The sequence below is a fragment of the Nylanderia fulva genome, unplaced genomic scaffold (assembly GCF_048542155.1).
Source record: "Nylanderia fulva isolate GAGA-0341 unplaced genomic scaffold, ASM4854215v1 Scaffold145, whole genome shotgun sequence".
NCBI lineage: Eukaryota > Metazoa > Arthropoda > Insecta > Hymenoptera > Formicidae > Nylanderia > Nylanderia fulva.
Window position 1 is genome coordinate 106,143 of NW_028189677.1, and position 19,836 is coordinate 125,978.

At 27.1% G+C, this 19,836-nt stretch overlaps 2 protein-coding genes across 2 annotated transcripts; both read right to left on the reverse strand.

Annotated features, from left to right (window-relative positions):
- Positions 1–604: 604 nt before the first annotated feature.
- Positions 605–4,782, reverse strand: LOC114935410 (serine protease inhibitor 88Ea-like). Its single transcript, XM_029308261.2, has 4 exons — positions 4,720–4,782; positions 3,631–3,908; positions 2,809–3,169; positions 605–2,221 (listed from the first exon to the last, which is right to left on the reverse strand). The coding sequence occupies exons 1-4, from the start codon at positions 4,748–4,750 to the stop codon at positions 1,596–1,598; spliced, it is 1,296 nt and encodes a 431-aa protein (XP_029164094.2). The 5' UTR covers positions 4,751–4,782; the 3' UTR covers positions 605–1,595.
- Positions 4,783–5,831: 1,049 nt separating this feature from the next.
- Positions 5,832–9,405, reverse strand: LOC114935392 (serine protease inhibitor 88Ea-like). Its single transcript, XM_029308242.2, has 4 exons — positions 9,241–9,405; positions 8,135–8,412; positions 7,388–7,688; positions 5,832–6,809 (listed from the first exon to the last, which is right to left on the reverse strand). Exons 1-4 carry the CDS (start codon positions 9,269–9,271, stop codon positions 6,199–6,201), a joined length of 1,221 nt encoding a protein of 406 aa, XP_029164075.2. The 5' UTR covers positions 9,272–9,405; the 3' UTR covers positions 5,832–6,198.
- Between the last annotated feature and the right edge of the window lie 10,431 nt (positions 9,406–19,836).

The window sequence follows — 19,836 nt, forward strand, 5'->3', positions numbered from 1 at the left end:
AGAGTCAGTCTTCCTAAATATCTAAAATCGTTATAAATACAGAATCAATTTTATAAATATCTAAAGTCGTTATAAATATCTAAAAAAATAGATAGCACCTATATATACGTGTATAGTGTATGTTAACTAAGAGAGAAGTCGAAAATTTATTGAATCTGAATAATGTTGTAAAAAAAAAGGATATAAATACAATTTAATATGACAGTTGTAACATATTATCGAAGATATAAAGTATAATTCTAACATCTACAGCAACATTATATAATAAAATTTAAATAATAAGTTGAGAGTATCACATATTTAAAAATAATTAAAATACTATTAACATTTTCTCTTATTTTATGATCGCACATTTAATATTTTTGCAATAGTGTATAACACATATTTAACATACATTGAATAATGTATATTTAATATTAAATTTTGTTAGAGAATTATCTTTTGGCTGCCAAAAATCTCTATCATGAGATTTGAAATAAGTCATTCAATGATTAACATTTATGACAAAAAATTTATACATATATGTATACATGCATATATGCATATATCTACATAAATATGTATTCATATTTTATATACATATGTATGCATATATTTGATTGTGTTAATTTATATACAAATTTTTAACATAAATTGATCATAGAATATATCGTGCAGATATAATGCAAGTTGTCTCAAACTGATAAAAATTTGACTGAAATGATATAAAATATTGCTAAAATAGTAACATCTTCCACAACTACAGTTCTGTTACCAAAAGCATACTACAGCGTATTATAGCGTACATCCGATTTGTGTACCACTAAATTAAAGAGGAACACAGCTATCTTACAGAGCTAAAAAAGTATCGTTTTCGTATTTATTTTACAAATACTGCATAGCGGATCATTGTAAAACTTTTAACCATTTATTAATTATTTAAAAATATCGAAAAAATTTTCTTCTTCAATAAATGTTAATTAAAGGGCGCTTTATATAAATTATCTTGCAGCCTAACCATTGAAGTTGCAAATTTGCGAGCATTCTCATATTTCTAAACTCCGTTTAAAATTGAAAAACCAAAATTTCTTTTATTATTTATAATATTATTTTGCCGACGAACTAATAAAATAAGAAACAATTAAGAAATTGACAATATGATGCAGCTAAAAACAGAACAGTACAGATTGGAAATTTTGTTTACATATTTATAAAAAAAAATTATTTATATAAATTTCTTTACTAATATTAAAGCTTCATCGACAATGTAATATAAAAAATAATAATAAAATTTTTAATTCTTAATTTCAGACAAAATTTGGAGATACAAGATTGCTCGTCGATTTCCAACACCCACCGGGGATAAAATTCCTCAAAGGCTGTATCAAAGTCCATATTTTTGGCCAAAAAAATTTTCCACTCGTAAAAATTTAATAACAAATGCCTAAAAGTTTCGAAATGATTTGCCGTAAAGTCTTTTCAAACAAATTCTCAATAATTAAGCCAATATCTAAAAACTTCTAACTGGCGCCCCTTTTAGTAATCATAGTAATGAAGACTTTTAAACTTCCCGACAATTAGGTTGAACGTCGCGAGCTACTCGGAAGATATGTCTCTTACAATTGTTTGTGAAACCATTCTGTGAGACTGATTTCATTATATAAAGTGCCGGTATTTTTGTCAACTTCATTAAATACGCCGATATAAAGAATATCTGCATTCATTTCGTCGTAAATTAGCCAAACGAACGGATAATTCAGATACATGTTGCTTATAATATCGTTCGAACTGGGTTCTTGTCCACTGATCAAGGTTACCGCAGTCGCAGTGACGTTATCCTCCGTGACCTTGACACGAGCACGGTGCACGGCATTGCCGAAGTGCACGAATTGATTGTCTTCCGCGAAGGTGTTGTCCAAAGGAATCGCGTCGGGCGTCAATAACTGTTCGACGCGAAGTTCTCGCAACAGAACTTGCATATCTAAATTTTTTTCAATTTCAAAGGTCGGCCGAGTAGAGGAAGATAGTGATCCACCTGCTCTTACAGAAGACAGCAATTTCCGAAGTACACGCATTCCTTCGCTGCTTGACAATCTTTCAATCAAGCTGGAAAGGCTCGTGCTGCTCCTATCAGTTTTGACTCTCTTGTTTGTGCTTGATGGAAAAGGTATCAACATATACAGCGTGAAATATTCTTTGATGGTTAACTCTTTTACGTCCACCTGTAATTTATTACTAGAAACTAAAAAAAAAACATCCACGTATCATTTTACATTTTCAAGAATTAGAAATTATTTGCGTAAACGTATTTTAAGACTTAATTATGAAGAAATAAAAATAAAATAAGTGACAATAAAACGCGATAAATTAATTAATTTATTATTAATATTCTCAAACACCTATGAACAATTTTTATGCGAATACTTAAAATGAATACTTAATCTTTAATTGCGCCTTTTCATTGGTATAGTATAAATATATTATACTATAATATGTCTTATTTGAAATATTACACCGCAACAAATTTGTCATAATGTCTGCCGAGCACCCAACATTATATATGTATATTTCTCGTTATATTTAAAAAATTTATATAATCATAACAAAAACACTTTCTAATGTTTATGGAAACAGCTGTTTCTGACAGTGGAAAAATGGCGATTCCTTCTTAACATTTAATATTGCTTTGTCATCATTTTATTAATGAAATAAATTAAGCAGTGTTTTTTACGTAATAAATTAAATAAACGAATTATTATTGGATTCAAATTAATTTAAGAAATTTAATTAAAAGTTGTGTAAAATTATATGAAAAATATATATGCTCACATGTTTTAAATTTTAGATAGGTCGATATCGGTATAATCGATAATGATTGGTCGACACTCCAACTTCTTATCGGTTTAGGGATTATTTGATTTCGACCGTGGAAATTATGTACGTTCATCAATATAATATCCAAATCTTCTGTTTTTACTTTTAATTTCAACGGTTTAAGAATGTTATTCTTTGTCAAAATTTCTAGGACTTTAGTGATCTTTCTATTTATATCCTGAATATCATTGCTCTTTTTAGATAAGAATCCAAGATTGTACAATTTTTTTATTATTTCAATGTCATCACGAAGTATTGTGTTTATAAAAGTACATTTATTCTGAATCGCGTAATGTGGCACACAAGAGGCAGTATCCTAGAACATTATTAAAAAAAAATCTTTAAAAAACCCCTATGCATTCTTAACTAAAGAATTTATATCACTTCTTTAAAATGTTGGTTTTGCACGTTCATTTACATAAAAGCTAAATCTTCATATATTTTAAAATCGCATCACGTTACTTCGTTCAAATTAGTCTACATGAAAACGAGTCATAATTAAAATTTCGATAAGAAAGAACTTTGGATTAAAAAATCGTTTATTCAAACAATGCTCAATGATATATGTATTTTATCATAGATTCGAAATCTTATTTTATTTATACGTTTTTCTATTATAACTTTTACTGCTTAATCTATTTTTTAGTTGCAAAGTTTATATTTAATAAATATTTTTACATGTCATTTTATACAATGCTAAAATAAAATTTAACATTTTTTATATTATTATATCCATTATATAATATTATTATTCAAAAGTGCGTCAAAACTATTTACCTCATATGCTGCGGGCCGGTTTGTAGTGTATTTATGATATCTTGCGGCGTATTTATTAAATTTAATGTTTTTCATCATCTCATACTTTGGGACATTAGGCAAATAAAGAATGTTCTTTAAACGCTGTTCAATATTACCACTGGAGATAAGGTAAACCGAGAAAAGTTCCTGATATATGCTGTATGGACTAAAAACAAAATCTTCTTTTGGCTTGATCGTCGCATATTTATGCAGACTTGTCAGGGCGAACTTGAACATCGCATCGGATATAGCAAAATCTGGCAAAAAGATATGAAGAAAAAGCAAGAAAAATTAACGAAAGGGTTATATTAGAAATAAAAATTCTAAATAATTTACAAATGTTAAAATTAATAAATAAGTTATAGCAATTTACAAAATTTTTAATTAAATAAATGAAAATGCAGAGAATATAACGCTTGAAATTTTTCGATACTTATATTGCATGTTTATAAACAGAAATTTTTAACATCTAAATAATTTGATTCTTAATTTAAAGTACGATAAAAATAAGTATACGTACATATAATAATAATCGAAAAAAGAAAGTTTCGCGAGGTAAATATATTTCTACATATCTTATGTTTAGTAACATGTTTACAGCAAAATTTTACAAAATATGTAACAAACTTCTTGAAAAGTATGTTGATTATATTTCCATAAATTAAAATATACACAAAATTCGAAATTGGTCAATCATTATTGATATCTAGGAATATAACATTTAATCAAATATAAATTAGATCATCTGCGAAGTGAAAATTGTATCCAAATAATGAATTTATTATAAGTATATTGTGAAATTGCGAAACATGTTGCTAAAATATATTATTAATACCGACAAATTTCGAAATATATAATGTGCGCAATTCTACTTGTATCAAAAGATCGCGAAATTTGCTATATAATAAAAATTATTGCATCGAAATATAAATAAATTACTCAATAATAACTTTTTAAATACAACTATAATATCACGAAAGAAGTGTATTAGCACTTTAAATATTAATTATTTGTTTGTGAAAACGCAAATCAAAATTGTTTTATATTATAAAAGATTTTTATTCTTACTAAAGAAAGTTTTCTTAAGTTCGTGCTCCATTTTAAGCTATACTGTAGCGAAATCGTGGCGAACTTGCTTTGTCTTCTGTCTCGATATCAGGTAGCCGCAGATTATATATATGTATTTATATTATGTCGCGCACGCGTAAATTGTCTTTGAATGTATTTAAGAAATCTAATCGTTTTTGACTATCCAAAATCATTACATGTACATACAAATACAAATAACGCACTCAGTGCAAATAGGTACACCTAATGTATATTTAATATTAAGAGTTGGTCGACTGAATTATTACCATTATTTAATATTGAATATATACAGAAAATTATATTTTGGCTACTAAAGGTAAGGTACATGAAATTTGAAATAAATCATTCAATGATTAACATTTATGACAAAAAATTTATACATATTAGTATACATGCATATATGCAAATATCTACATAAATATTTATTCATATTTTATATACATATAAATGCATATATTTGATTGTGTTAATTTATATACAAATTTTTAACGTAAATTGATCATAGAATATATCGAGCAGATATAATGTATACCTCAAATTGGCAAAACCTTGACTGAAATAAAATAAAATATTGCTGAAATAGTTACATCTTCCACAACTACATATCTGTTACCAATAGCGTATTATAACGTACATCCGATTTGTGTACCTCTGAATTAGAGAAGAACGTAGCTATCTTAAAAAACTAAAAAGATATCGTTTGAAAATTTATTTTACAAATAATAGAAAGCGGATCATTGTTAAATATTGAGCATTTATTAATTATTTAAGAAAATTAGAAAAATTTTATTTTTTAATAAATGTTCTTTAAAGAACGCTCTATAAAAATCATCTTGCAACTTAATCATCGAAGATGCAAATTTGCGAGCATTCTCATATTTTTAAATTTCATTTTAAATTAAAAAAACCACAATTTTTTATATTATATATGATACTATTTTGCCAATAAACTAATAGAATAAGGAAGAATTATAAAAAAGACAATTCGTGTAGCTTAGAACTAACACAATTTACAAATTTTCTTTACATATCTATGATAACAATAATTATTTATATAAATTTCTTTACTAATATTAATAGTTTATCGATGATGTAATATAATAAATAATAAAAGTTATTAAATAATACAATTAAAAATAACATTTTTAGTTTTTAATTTCAGACAAAATTCGGAGATATAAGATTGCTCGTCAAGTTGTAACACCAACGGTGATAAGATTCTTCAAAGGCGGTTTATTGACCAAAAAAATTTTCTACTTGCAAAAATTTAATAACAAATGCCTCAAAGTTTCGAAATGATTTGCTGTAAAGTGTTTTCAAACAAATTCTCAATAGTCATTCAAATATCTAAAAACTCTTAACTTACGCCCCTTTTAATAATCATAGTAATAAGAACTTTTAAACTTCTCGACGATTAGGTTGAAAGTCGCGAGCGACTCGAGGAATGTCTTATAAAGTTTAGATAAACCAATTTTTTAAAATTTTACAAACGTCAATATACTTGTCAAATTTATTAAATACGCCGATATAAAGAATATCTGCATTCTTTTTGTCGTAAATTAGCCAAACGAACGGATAATTCAGATACATGTTGCTTATACTATTGTTCGAACTGGGTTCTTGTCCACTGATCAAGGTTACCGCAGTCGCAGTGACGTTCTCCGCCGTGACCTTGACACGAGCACGGTGCACGGCATTGCCGAAGTGCACGAATTGATTGTCTTCCGCGAAGGTGTTGTCCAAAGAAATCGCATCGGGCGTCAATAACTGTTCGACGCCTAGTTCTCGCAACAGAACTGGCATATCTAAATTTTTTTCAATTTCAAAGGTCGGCCAAGTAGCGAAAGATAGTGATCCACCTGTTTCTACACAAAACAGCAATTTCCGAAGTATACGCATTCCTTCGCTGGTTGACAATCTTTCAATCAAGCTGGAAAGGCTAGTGCTGCTCGTATCAGTTTTAACCCTCTTGTCTGTGCTTGATGAAAAAGGTGTCAATATAAACAGCGACGTGTAATCTTTCTTGATGATTAACTCTTTTACGTCCACCTGTAATTTATCACTGGAAACTAAAAGAAACATCCATATATTATTTTACATTTTCAAAAATTAGAAATTATTTGCGTAAACACATATTATGACTTAATTATAAAGAAATGATAATAAAATAAGTAGCAATAAAACGCGATAAATTAATTAATTTATGAATATATTCAAACACTTATCAACAATTTTTATACGAGTACTTAAAATTAATACGTAATTATTAATTGCACATTTTTATTAATATTTGTATACCAACAATATGTCTTATTTGATATATTACGCTGCGACAAATTCGTCATAATGACTGCCGAGCACCCAACATTATATATGTATATTTCTTGTTATATTTTAAAAACTTATATAATTATTACAAAAACCCTTTTTAATGTTTAAAAAAACTTCTGTTTGTGACGGTGGAAAAATGGCGATCCCTTTTTAACATTTAAAATTGTTTTGTCATCATTTGATTGATGAAATAAATAAAGCAGTGTTTTTTACGTAATAAATTAAATACACGAATTATGATTGGATTAAATTTGATTTAATATAAAAAATTTAATTAAAATTTGTGTAAGATTGTGTGAAAAATATATATGCTTACACGTTTTAAAATTTAGATAGCAAGAAGTATTCGATAGTAATCGGTTGACGTTCATCAAAATAATGTCTACACCTTCTCTTTTTATTTCTAATTCCAACGGTTTATGATTGTAATCATTTGTTAGTATTTTTAAAATTTTATTGATTTTTCTATTTATATCTTGGATATCATTGCTCTCATTAGATGTGAATCCACAATTGTACAGATTTCTTATTATTTCGATGTTTTTACGAAGTATTGTGTTTAAAAAAATACATTTATTGTCAATCGCGTACAGTTGCGGTTGATTAGAGGCAGCATCCTAGAACATTAAGAGAAATTTTTGAAAAACCTCTATGCATTCTTTACTAAAAATTTATATCACTTCTTTAAAATGTTTGTTTCGCACGTTCCTTCACATAAGAGTTGAATCTTTATATTTTTAAAATAGCATCAAGTTACTTCGTTCAATATAAACTACATGAAAAAGAGTCAAAATTCCGATAAGCAAAGTCTTTATATTAATAAATAGTTTGATCAAAGAATGCTAAATGATATATGTGTTTTACCAAAGATTCGAAACCGTATTTCGTTTGGACGTTTTTCTATTTTAGCTTTTACTGCTCAATATATTTTTCGGAGTTGCCAAGTTTATATTTAATAAATATTATTACATGTTATGTAATACAACGCAGACTTAAAATTTGATTTTCTTTATTAATATATCCTTTATATAATATTATTAAAAAAAGCGTCAAAACTATTTACCTCCTCTTGTGCGGGCCGTTTTGTAGGGTATTTATGATGTATTGAAGGGTATTTATCAAATTTAATGTTTTTCATCAACTCATACTTCGAAACATTCGGTAAATAAAGAATGTTTCTTAAACGCTGTTCAATATCACCACTGGAGATAAGGTAAACCGAGAAAAGTTCCTGATATATGCTGTACGGACTAAAAACAAAATCTTCCTTTGACTTGATCGTTGCATATTTATGCAGACTTGTCAGGGCGAACTGGAACATCGCATCTGATATAGCAGAACCTGACACAAAGATATGAAGAAAAATCGAAAGAAATTGACAAAAGGGATATGTTAGAAATAAAAGTTCTGAATAATTTACAAATGTTAAAATTAATATATGTGTTATAGAGATTTACGAAATGTGTAATTAAATAAATAAAAATACAGAGCATACAAGGTCCTCAAATTTTTCGACACTTATTTTGCATGTTTATAAGTAAAAATTTTTTAACATCTAAATATAATAATTTAATTCTTAATTTGAAGGACGAGAAAATAAAAAGTATATGTACATATAATAATAATTGAAAAAAGAAATAGTTTCGTGATATAAATGTATTTTTACATATCTAATAATTACTAATATGTCCATAGCCAAATTACGCAAAATATGTAACAAACTTTTTGAAGAGTATGTTGATTTCATTTTCATAAATTAGAATTTACACACAATTCGAAATTGGTCAGTAATTATTGATATTTATAAATCTAACATTTAATCAAATATAAATTGAATCATCTGCGAAGTAAAAATTGTATTCTAACAATGAACTTATTATACGAATATTGTGAATATGCAAAACCATTTGCTAAAATTTAATATTAATACCGACAGATTTCGAATTATATAATGTGCGCAATTCTACTTGTATCAAAAAATCGCAAAGTTTGCTATATAATAATAATCATTGCATCGAAATATAAATATATTTAAATTACTCAATAATAATTATTTAAAAACAACTATAATATCACGAAAGAAATGTATTAGCACTTTAAATATTAATTATTTGTTTGTGAAAACGGAAATCAAAATTGTTTTATATTATAAAAAATATTTATTCTTACTAATGAAAGATTTCCCAACCATCTGCTCCATTTTAGGCAATATTATGGCAAAATCGTGGCGAACTTGCTTTGTCTTCTGTCTCGATATCAGGTAGCCGCAGATTATATATATGTATTTATATTATGTCGCGCACGCGTAAATTGTCTTTGGATGTATTTAAGAAATCTAAACGTTTTTGACTATTAAGTATCATTACACGTACATACGAATACAAATAAGACACTCACCTGTGCAAATGAATACACATAACTGAAATGTTAAACGCAAAAAAACACACGTGCTTAGTTAGGTTTGTTTTTATAATTCCTTTATAATTTATTTGTCGTTTTGGGGTTTATATTTTAGTTTTCATATTTATATTTTATGTATTTGTATAAAATATTAAATCATATTACTTGATATAATGTCAAAAATGTAAATTAATGATAATTTTCTTAGTATTTGTTATCTCTTACATCGCAATACAATTATAAATATCTAAAAAAAATAAATAGCACCTATATATACATATCTAGTATATGTTAAATAAGAAAGAAGCCAAAATTTATTGAATCTGAATAATGTTTTTCTTGAAAAAATTTATAAATTTTCTTTACATATCTATGAAAAATAATTATTTATATTAATCTCTTTACTAATATTAAAGGTTCGTCGACAATGTAATATAATAGATAATAATTATATTTCTAGTTCTTTAATTTCGGACAAAATTTAGAAATATAAAATTGCTCGTCAAGTTGTACCACCAACAGTGATAAGATTCTTCAAAGGCGGTTTTCGAAGTCCATATTTTTGACCAAAAAAATTTTCTATTTGCAAAAATTTAATAACAAATGCTTCGATCTTTCTAAATGATTAGCTGTAAAGTTTTTTTCAAACAAACTCTCCATAATTAATCAAATATCTAAAAACTCGAAACTGACGTCCCTCTTAATAATCATAGTAATAAAGACTTTTAAACATCCCGACGATTAAGTTGAACGTCGCGAGCGACTCGGAGGATGTGTCTTATACAATTTTTTGTTAATCCATTCTGTGAAACCGATTTCATTCCAAGCGCCGGTATTCTTGTCGACTTTATTAAAACGCCGGTATAATCGTCGAATTCATTAAATACGCCGATATAAAAAATATCTGCATTCTTTTTGTCGTAAATTAGCCAGACGAACGGATAATTCAGATACATGTTGCTTATAATATCGTTCGAACTGGGTTCTTGTCCACTGATCACGGTTACTGCAGTCGCCTCGACGTCCTCCTGCGTGACCTTGACACGAGCACGGTGCACGGCATTGCCGAAGTGCGCGCTTCGATCGTTTTCCGCAACGGTGTTGTCCAAAGGAATCGCGTCGGGCGTCATTAACTGATCGACGCCTAGTTCTCGCAACAGAACTTGCATATCTAACTTTTTTTCAATTTTAAAAGTCGGCCAAGTAGCAAAAGATAGTGATCCATCTGTTTTAACACAAGACAGCAATTTCCGAAGTATACGCATTCCTTCGCTGGTTGACAATCTTTCAATCAAGCTGGGAAGGTTAGTGCTGCTCGTATCAGTTTTAACTCTCTTGTCTGTGCTTGATGAAAAAGGTATCAACATAAAAAGCGACGTGAAATCTTTCTTGATGATTAACTCTTTTACGTGCACCTGTAATTCATCACTGGAAACTAAATAAAAACGTTCATATATTATTTTACATTTTAAGACTTAATTATGAAAAATTTTAAATAAAGTAAATGGCAAAAAAACGCGATAAATTAATTAATTTATGAATATATTCAAACACTTATGAACAATTTTTATGCGAGTACTCAAAATTAATACGTAATTATTAATTGCGCATTTTCATTGATATTTGTATATACCAACAATATGTCTTATTATATATATTACGCTGCGACAAATTCGTCATAATGACTGTCGAACACCAAACATTATATATGTATATTTTTCGTTATATTTTAAAAACTTATATAATCATTACAAAAGCCCTTTCTAATGTTTAAAAAAACTTCTGTTTGTAACGGTAAAAAAATGGTGACTATTTTTTAACATTTAATATTGTTTTGTCATCATTTTATTGATGAAATAAATAAAGCAGTGTTTTTTACGTAATAAATTAAATAGACGAATTATCATTAGATAATATTTAATTTAATTTAAGAAATTTAAAAATTGTGTAAGATTGTATAAAAAATATATATGCTTACATGTTTGAAAATTCAGATAGGAAGAAGTCGATAGACGTTGGTCGACACTATTCCTGCTATTTGTCGGTTCAAAGATTAATTTCCACGGTAGATTTTGACCGTAGAAATTATGTATGTTTGTCAAAATAATGTCCATAGCTTTTCTTCTTACTTTTAATTCCAACGGTATAAGAATGTAATTCTTTGTCAGGTCTTTTAAAATTTTATTGATTTTTCTATTTATATCTTGGATATTATTGCTCTCATTAGATGTGAATCCACATTTGTACAGTTTTATTATTATTTCGATGTTTTTACGAAGTATTGTGTTTAAAAAAGCACATTTATTCTGAATCGCGTAACGTTGAGGCAGATTAGAGGCAGCATCCTAGAACATTAAAAGAAATTTTTAAAAGACTTCTATGCATTCTTAACTATAAAATTTATATCACTTCTTTAAAATGTTTGTTTTGCACGTTTATTCACATAAGGGCTTAATCTTCATATATTTTAAAATCGCATCAACTTACTTCGTTTAAACTAGACTACATAAAAAAGAGTGAAAATTACAAGTTCGATAAGCAAGATCTTTATATTAATAAATAGTTTATTCAAAGAATGCTGAATGATATATGTGTTTTACCAAAGATTCGAAACCGTATTTCGTTTAAACGTTTTTCTATTATAGCTTTTACTGCTCAATGTATTTTTCGGAGTTGCCAAGTTTATATTTAATAAATATCTTTACTTGTTATGTAATACAACGCAGACTTTAAATTGAATTTTTATTATTATTATATCCATTATTCAATATTATTATTAAAGAAAGCGTCAAAACTATACGTATTTACCTGAGGGCATGCAGACTGTATTGCGGGGTATTTACGAAATTTAATAATTTTCATCAACTCATACTTCGAGACATTCGGTAAATAAAGAATGTTTTTTAAACGCTGTTCAATATCACCACTGGAGATAAGGTAAACCGAGAAAAGTTCCTGATATATGCTGTACGGACTAAAAACAAAATCTTCCTTTGACTTGATCGTCGCATATTTATGCAAACTTGTCAGGGCGAATTGGAACATCGCATCCGATATAACAGAACCTGGCAAAAAGATATAAAAAAAATTAAGAGAAATTAACGAAAGGGTTATATTAGAAATAAAAATTTTAAATAATTTACAAATGTCAGAATTAATAAATAAGTTATAGCAATTTACAAAATTTTTAATTAAATAAATGAAAATGCAAAGAATATAACGCTTGAGATTTGTTGATACTTATTTTGCATGACTATAAACAAAAATTTTTTACATCTAAATAATTTAATTCTAAATTTGAAGTACGATAAAATAAAGTATACGTACATATAATGATAATAAAAAAAAAAGTTTTGCGGGGTAAATATATTTTTACATATCTTATGTTTAGTAACATGTTTACGGCAAAATTTTACAAAATATGTAACAAACTTCTTGAAAAGAGAAAAGAGAGAAAGAGAGAGAGAGAGAGAGAGTACGTTGATTATATTTCCATAAATTAAAATATACACAAAATTCGAAATTAGGCTATCATTATTGACATCTAAAAATATAACATTTAATTAAATATAAATTAGATCATCTGCGAAGTGAAAATTGTATTCAAATAATGAACTTATTATACGTATTGTAAAATTGCGAAACAATTTGCTAAAATATATTATTAATACCGACAGATTTCAAAATATATAATGTGCGCAATTCTACTTGTATCAAAAAATCACGAAATTTGCTATATAATAATAAATATTGCATCAAAATATAAATAAATTACTCAATAATAACTTTTTAAAAACGATTATAATATCACGAAAAAAGTATTAGCACTGTATATGTTAATTATTTGTTTGTGGAAACGAAAATCAAAATTGTTTTATATTATAAAAGATATTTATTTTTACTATTGAGAGTTTTCTCAACTTATTGTTCCATTTTAGGTACACATAATGTATATTTAATATTAAGAGTTGGTCCGATTGAATTATTACCATTATTTAATATTAAATTTTTACAGAAAATTATCTTTTAACTACTAAAAGTCTCTATCATGAAATTTGACATAAGTCATTCAATGATTAACATTTATGAAAAAAAATTTATACATATTAGTATACATGCATATATGCAAATATCTACATAAATATGTATTCATATTTTATATACATATGAATGCATATATTTGATTGTGTTAATTTATATACAAATTTTTAACGTAAATTGATCATAGAATATTTCGAGCAGATATAGTGTAAACCTTAAATTGGCAAAACCTTGACTGATAAGAAATAAAATATTGCTAAAATAGTTACATCTTCCACAACTACATATCTGTTACCAATAGCGTATTATAACGTATTATAACGTACATTTTATTTGTGTACTTCCGAACTAGAGAGGAACGTAACTATCTTAAAGAACGCAAAATATATCGTTTGAGTATTTATTTTACAAATAATGCAAAGCAGATCATTGTTAAATATTGAGTATTTATTAATTATTTAAGAAAATTAGAAAATTTTTCTTTTTTAATAAATGTTCTTTAAAGGACGCTCTATAAAATACATCTTGCAACTTAATCATCGAAGATGCAAATTTGTGAGCATTCTCATATCTCTAAATCTCATTTGAAATTAAAAAACCACAATTTCTTATATTATTTATGATACTATTTTGCCAATGAACTAATAAAATGAGAAAGAATTATGAAATTGATAATATGGTGCAACTTAGAACTACACATACAATTTACAAATTTTCTTTACATATCTATGAAAGAAAATTATTTATATAAATCTCTTTACTAATATTAAAAGTTCACCGACAATGTAATATAATAAATAATAAAAGTTATTAAATAATACAATTACGAATAAAATTTTTAGTTTTTTAAATTCAGACAAAATTTGGAGATATAAGATTGCTCGTCAAGTTGTCACACCAACGGCGATAAGATTCTTCAAAGACGGATTTCAAGGTACATATTTTTGACCACAAACATTTTCTACTTGTAAAAATTTAATAACAAATGCCTAAAAGTTTCGAAATGATTCGCTGTAAAATTCTTTCAACCGAATTCTCAATAGTCATTCAAATATCTAAAAACCTTAACTTACGCCCTTTTTAGTAATCATAGTAATGAAGACTTTTAAACTTCCCAACGATTAGATTGAACATTGCAAGCCACTCGAAAGATATGTCTTATAAAGTTTTGTTAAACCAATCTGTGAAAGATTCACTACAAACGTCAATACACTTGTCAACTTCATTAAATACGCCGATATAAAGAATATCTGCATTCATTTTGTCGTAAATTAGCCAAACAAACGGATAATTCAGATACATGTTGCTTATAATATCGTTCGAACTGGGTTCTTGTCCACTGATCAAGGTTACCGCAGTCGCAGTGACGTTCTTCTCCGTGACCTTGACACGAGCACGGTGCACGGCATTGCCGAAGTGCACGAATTGATTGTCTTCCGCAAAGGTGTTGTCCAAAGGAATCGCGTCGGGCGTCAATAACTGTTCGACGCCTAGTTCTCGCAACAAAAGTTGCATATCTAAATTTTTTTCAATTTCAAAGTTCAGCCGAGTAGGAACAGATGGTAATTTATCTTTTTCTTCGTTTTTACAAGACAGCAATTTTCGAAGTACACGCATTCCTTCGGTGGTTGACAATCTTTCAATCAAGCTGGAAAGGCTAGTGCTGCTCGTACCAGTTTTAGCGTTTACACGCATTTCTTCGCTGGTCGACTCTCTTTCGTACAAGCTGGGAAGGCTAATGCTGCTCGTATCAGTTTTAGCGTTTATACGCATTCCTTCGCTGGTTGACAATTGTTCGTTCAGGATAGAAAGACTAGTGCTGCTCGTATCAGTTTTAACGTTTATACGCATTTTTTTGCTGGTCGACTCTCCTTCGTACAAGCTGAAAAGGCTAGTGCTGCTCGTATCAGTTTTAACGTTTACACGCATTTCTTCGCTGGTCGACTCTCTTTCGTACAAGCTGGGAAGGCTAATGCTGCTCGTATCAGTTTTAGCGTTTATACGCATTCCTTCGCTGGTTGACAATTGTTCGTTCAGGATAGAAAGACTAGTGCTGCTCGTATCAGTTTTAACGTTTATACGCATTTTTTTGCTGGTCGACTCTCCTTCGTACAAGCTGGAAAGACTAGTGCTGCTCGTATCAGTTTTAACCTTTTTGTTTGTGCTTGATGAAAAAGGTTGTCAATATATACAGCGTGTAACAATCTTTGATAAATAACTCTTTTACGTTCTACCTGTAATTCATCACTAGAAATCTAAAAAAAAACGTTCATATATCATTTTACATTTTCAAGAATTAGAAATTATTTGCGTAAACATATATTATGACTTAATTAGAAAGAAATAAAAATAAAATAAGTGGCAATAAAACGCAATAAATTATTTAATTTATGAATATATTCAAACACTTATAAACAATTTTTATACGAGTACTTAAAATTAATACGTAATTATTAATTGCGCATTTTCATTGATATTTGTATACCAACAATATGTCTTATTTTATATATTACGCTGCGACAAATTCGTCATAATGACTGCCGAGCACCCAACATTATATATGTATATTTTTCGTTATATTTTAACAACTTATATAATCATTACAAAAGCCCTTTCTAATGTTTAAAAAAAGTCTGTTCCTGACGGTGGAAAATGGCGACTTTTTTTTAACATTTAATATTGCTTTGTCATTATTTTATTGATGAAATAAATAAAGCAGTGTTTTTTGACGTAATAAATTAAATAAACAAATTATGATTGGATTAAATTTAATTTAATTTAAGAAATTTAAAATTTGTGTAAGATTGTATAAAAAATATATTTGCTTACATGTTTTAAAATTTAGATAAAGAGAAGTATTCGATGCTAGTTGATCACAGTCGAGACTCATCTCATTACTTGTCGGTTGTGGAATTAATCGATATCGACCGTGGAAATTATGTACGTTCATCATAATAATGTCGATAGTTTCTCTTTTTACTTCTAATTTCAACGGTTTAAGAATGTAATTCTCTGTCCAGCTATTTAAAATTTTATTGGTCTTTCTATTTATATCGTGGATATCATTGCTTTCTTTAAACGTGAATCCAAAATTGTACAGTTTTCTTATTATTTTGATGTTTTTACAAAGTATTGTGTTTAAAAAGATACATTTATTCTGAATCATGTAATGTTGAGGCAGATTAGAGGCAGCATCCTAGAACATTAAGAGAAACTTTTAAAAAACCTCTATGTATTTTTAACTAAAAAATTTATATCACTTCTTTAAAATGTTTGTTTCGCACGTTCATTCACATAAGAGTTGAATCTTCATATATTTTAAAATAGCATCAAGTTACTTCGTTCAAATTAATCTACATGAAAACAAATCAAAATTAAAATTTCGATAAGCAAAGTCTTTATTTTAATAAATCGTTTATTCAAAGAATGCTGAATGATATATGTGTTTTACCAAAGATTCGAAACCGTATTTCGTTTGGACGTTTTTCTATTATAGCTTTTACTGCTCAATATATTTTTCGGAGTTGCCAAGTTTATATTTAATAAATATTATTACATGTTATGTAATGCAACGCAGACTTAAAATTTAATTTTCTTTATTAATATATCCATTATTTAATATTATTAAAAAGAGCGTCAAAACTATTTACCTCATCCCGTGCGGGCCGTTTTGTAGCGTATTTATGATGTATTGAGGAATATTTATCAAATTTAATGATTCTCATCAACTCATATTTAGAGACATTCGGTAAATAAAGAATGTTCTTTAAACGCTGTTCAATATCACCACTGGAGATAAGGTAAACCGAGAAAAGTTCCTGATATATGCTGTACGGACTAAAAACAAAATCTTCCTTTGACTTGATCGTCGCATATTTATGCAAACTTGTCAGGGCGAACTGCAAAATCGCATCTGATATAGTAAAATCTGGCAAAAAAATATGAAGAAAAACCAAGAGAAATTAACGAAGGAGATATGTTAGAAATAAAAATTCTGAATAATTTACAAATTATAAAATTAATATATATGTTATAGAAATTTACGAAATGTGCAATTAAATAAATGAAAATACAGAGCATACAAGATCTTCAAATTTTTCGACACTTATTTTGCATGTTTATAAATAGAAATTTTTAACATCTAAATAATTTAATTTTTAATTTGAAGTACGAGAAAATAAAAAGTATACGTACATATAATGATAATCGAAAAAAGAAATAGTTTCGTGGGACAAATGTATTTTTACATATCTAATGTTTACTAACATGTCCATAACCAAATTATGCAAAATATGTAACAAACTTTTTGAAGAGTATGTTGATTATATTTTCATAAATTAAAATATACACACAATTCGAAATTGGTCAGTAATTATTGATATCTAAGAATCTAACAATTAATCAAATATAATTTGGATCATCTGAGAAGTAAAAATAGTATTCTAACAATGAACTCATTATACGTATATTGTGAAACTGCGAAACTATTTGCTAAAATTTATTATTAATACCGACAGATTTCGAAATATATAATGTGCGCAATTCTATTTGTATCAAAAAATCGCGAAATTTGTTATATAATGTAATATTTCTATATTGCATCAAAATAAAATTATAAATTATTCAATAATATTTAATTTAAAACGATTATAATATCACGAAAAAAGTATTAGCACTGTATATGTTAATTATGTTTGTAAAAACAGAAATCAAAATTGTTTTATATTATAAAAGATATTTATTCTTACTAATGAGAGTTTTCTTAACTTTCTTCTCCATTTTAAGCTATATTGTGGGAAAATCGCGGCAAACTTGCTTTGTCTTCTGTCTTGATATCAAGTAGCCGCAGATTATATATATGTATTTATATTACGTCGCGCACGCGTAAATTGTCTTTGAATATATTTATGAAATCTTGTATTTGACTATCCAGAATTATTACATGTACATACAATTACAAAAAATACACTCAGTGCAAAGAGGTGCACATAACTAAAATATTAAATGCAAAAAAAACATACGTGCTTTTTTAGGTTTGTTTTTATAATTTTTTTATAATTTATTTGTCGTCTTGAGGTTTATTTTTTAGTTTTCGTTTTTGTATTTTATGTATTTGTATAAAATATTAAATCATATTACTTGATATAATGTCAAAAATGTAATTTATTTATAATTTTATTAGTATTCGTTATCTCTTACATCGTAATACAGTTATAAATATCTAAAAAAATAGATAGCACTCATATATACATATATAGAATATGTTAAATAAGAAAAAAGTCAAAAATTTATTGAATCTGAATAATGTTGCAGCCCAGAAAAAGAATTTTCCTTTATTTTATGATAGTACATTTAATATTTTCGCAATTTTGTAACACATATTTAAGATATATTATATAATGTATATTTAATATTATATAAATTTCTACCGGTGGATTATCTTTTGGCTACCAAAGGTCTCTATCTTGAGATTTGAAATAAGTCATTCAATGATTAACATTTATGACAAAAAATTTATATATATATGTATACATGCATATATGCATATATCTACATAAATATGTATTCATATTTTATATACATGCGTATGCATATATTTGATTGTCTTAATTTATATTCAAAAATTTTTAACATAAATTGATCATAGAATATATGGGGCACATATAGTGCAAACCTCAAATTGACAAAACCTTGACTGAAAAGATATAAAATATTGCTAAAATAGTTACATCTTCCACAACTACAGATCTGTTACCAATAGCGTATTATAGCGTACATCCGATTTGTGTACCTTTAAATTAGAGAGGAACGTAACTATCTTAAAGAACGCAAAAGGTATCGTTTGAGTATTTATTTTACAAATAATGCAAAGCGGTTTATTGCAAAATTTTAAGCATTTATTAATTATTTAAGAAAATAAGAAAATTTTTCTTCTTTAATAAATGTTCTTTAAAAGAACTCTTTATATAAATCATCTTGCAACTTAATCATCGGAGATGCAAATTTGCGTGCATTCTCATATCTCTAAGTACCATTTGAAATTAAAAAACCACAATTTCTTATATTATTTATGATATTATTTTGCCAATGAACTAATAAAATGAGAAAGAATTATGAAATTGACAATATGGTGCAACTTAGAACTAATACAATTTACAAATTTTCTTTACATATCTATGAAAGAAAATTATTTATATAAATCTCTTTACTAATATTAAAGGTTCGTCGACAATGTAATATAATAAATAATCAGATAAGAAATTTATTATTATAATAAGTAATAATAAAATTTTTAATTCTTTAATTTCAGATAAAATTTGGAGA

Coding starts and splice junctions, on each gene's coding strand:
- LOC114935410 (XM_029308261.2), bottom strand. CDS start 4,750: ATGGAGCACGAACTTAAGAAAACTTTCTTTA. Junction 3,909..4,719: donor ACTTAAGAAAACTTTCTTTA/GTAAGAATAAAA, acceptor TCTTTTTGCCAG/ATTTTGCTATATCCGATGCG. Junction 3,170..3,630: donor ACCGGCCCGCAGCATATGAG/GTAAATAGTTTT, acceptor ATAATGTTCTAG/GATACTGCCTCTTGTGTGCC.
- LOC114935392 (XM_029308242.2), bottom strand. CDS start 9,271: ATGGAGCAGATGGTTGGGAAATCTTTCATTA. Junction 7,689..8,134: donor AACGGCCCGCACAAGAGGAG/GTAAATAGTTTT, acceptor TTAATGTTCTAG/GATGCTGCCTCTAATCAACC. Junction 6,810..7,387: donor CTATCTAAATTTTAAAACGT/GTAAGCATATAT, acceptor TGTTTCTTTTAG/TTTCCAGTGATAAATTACAG.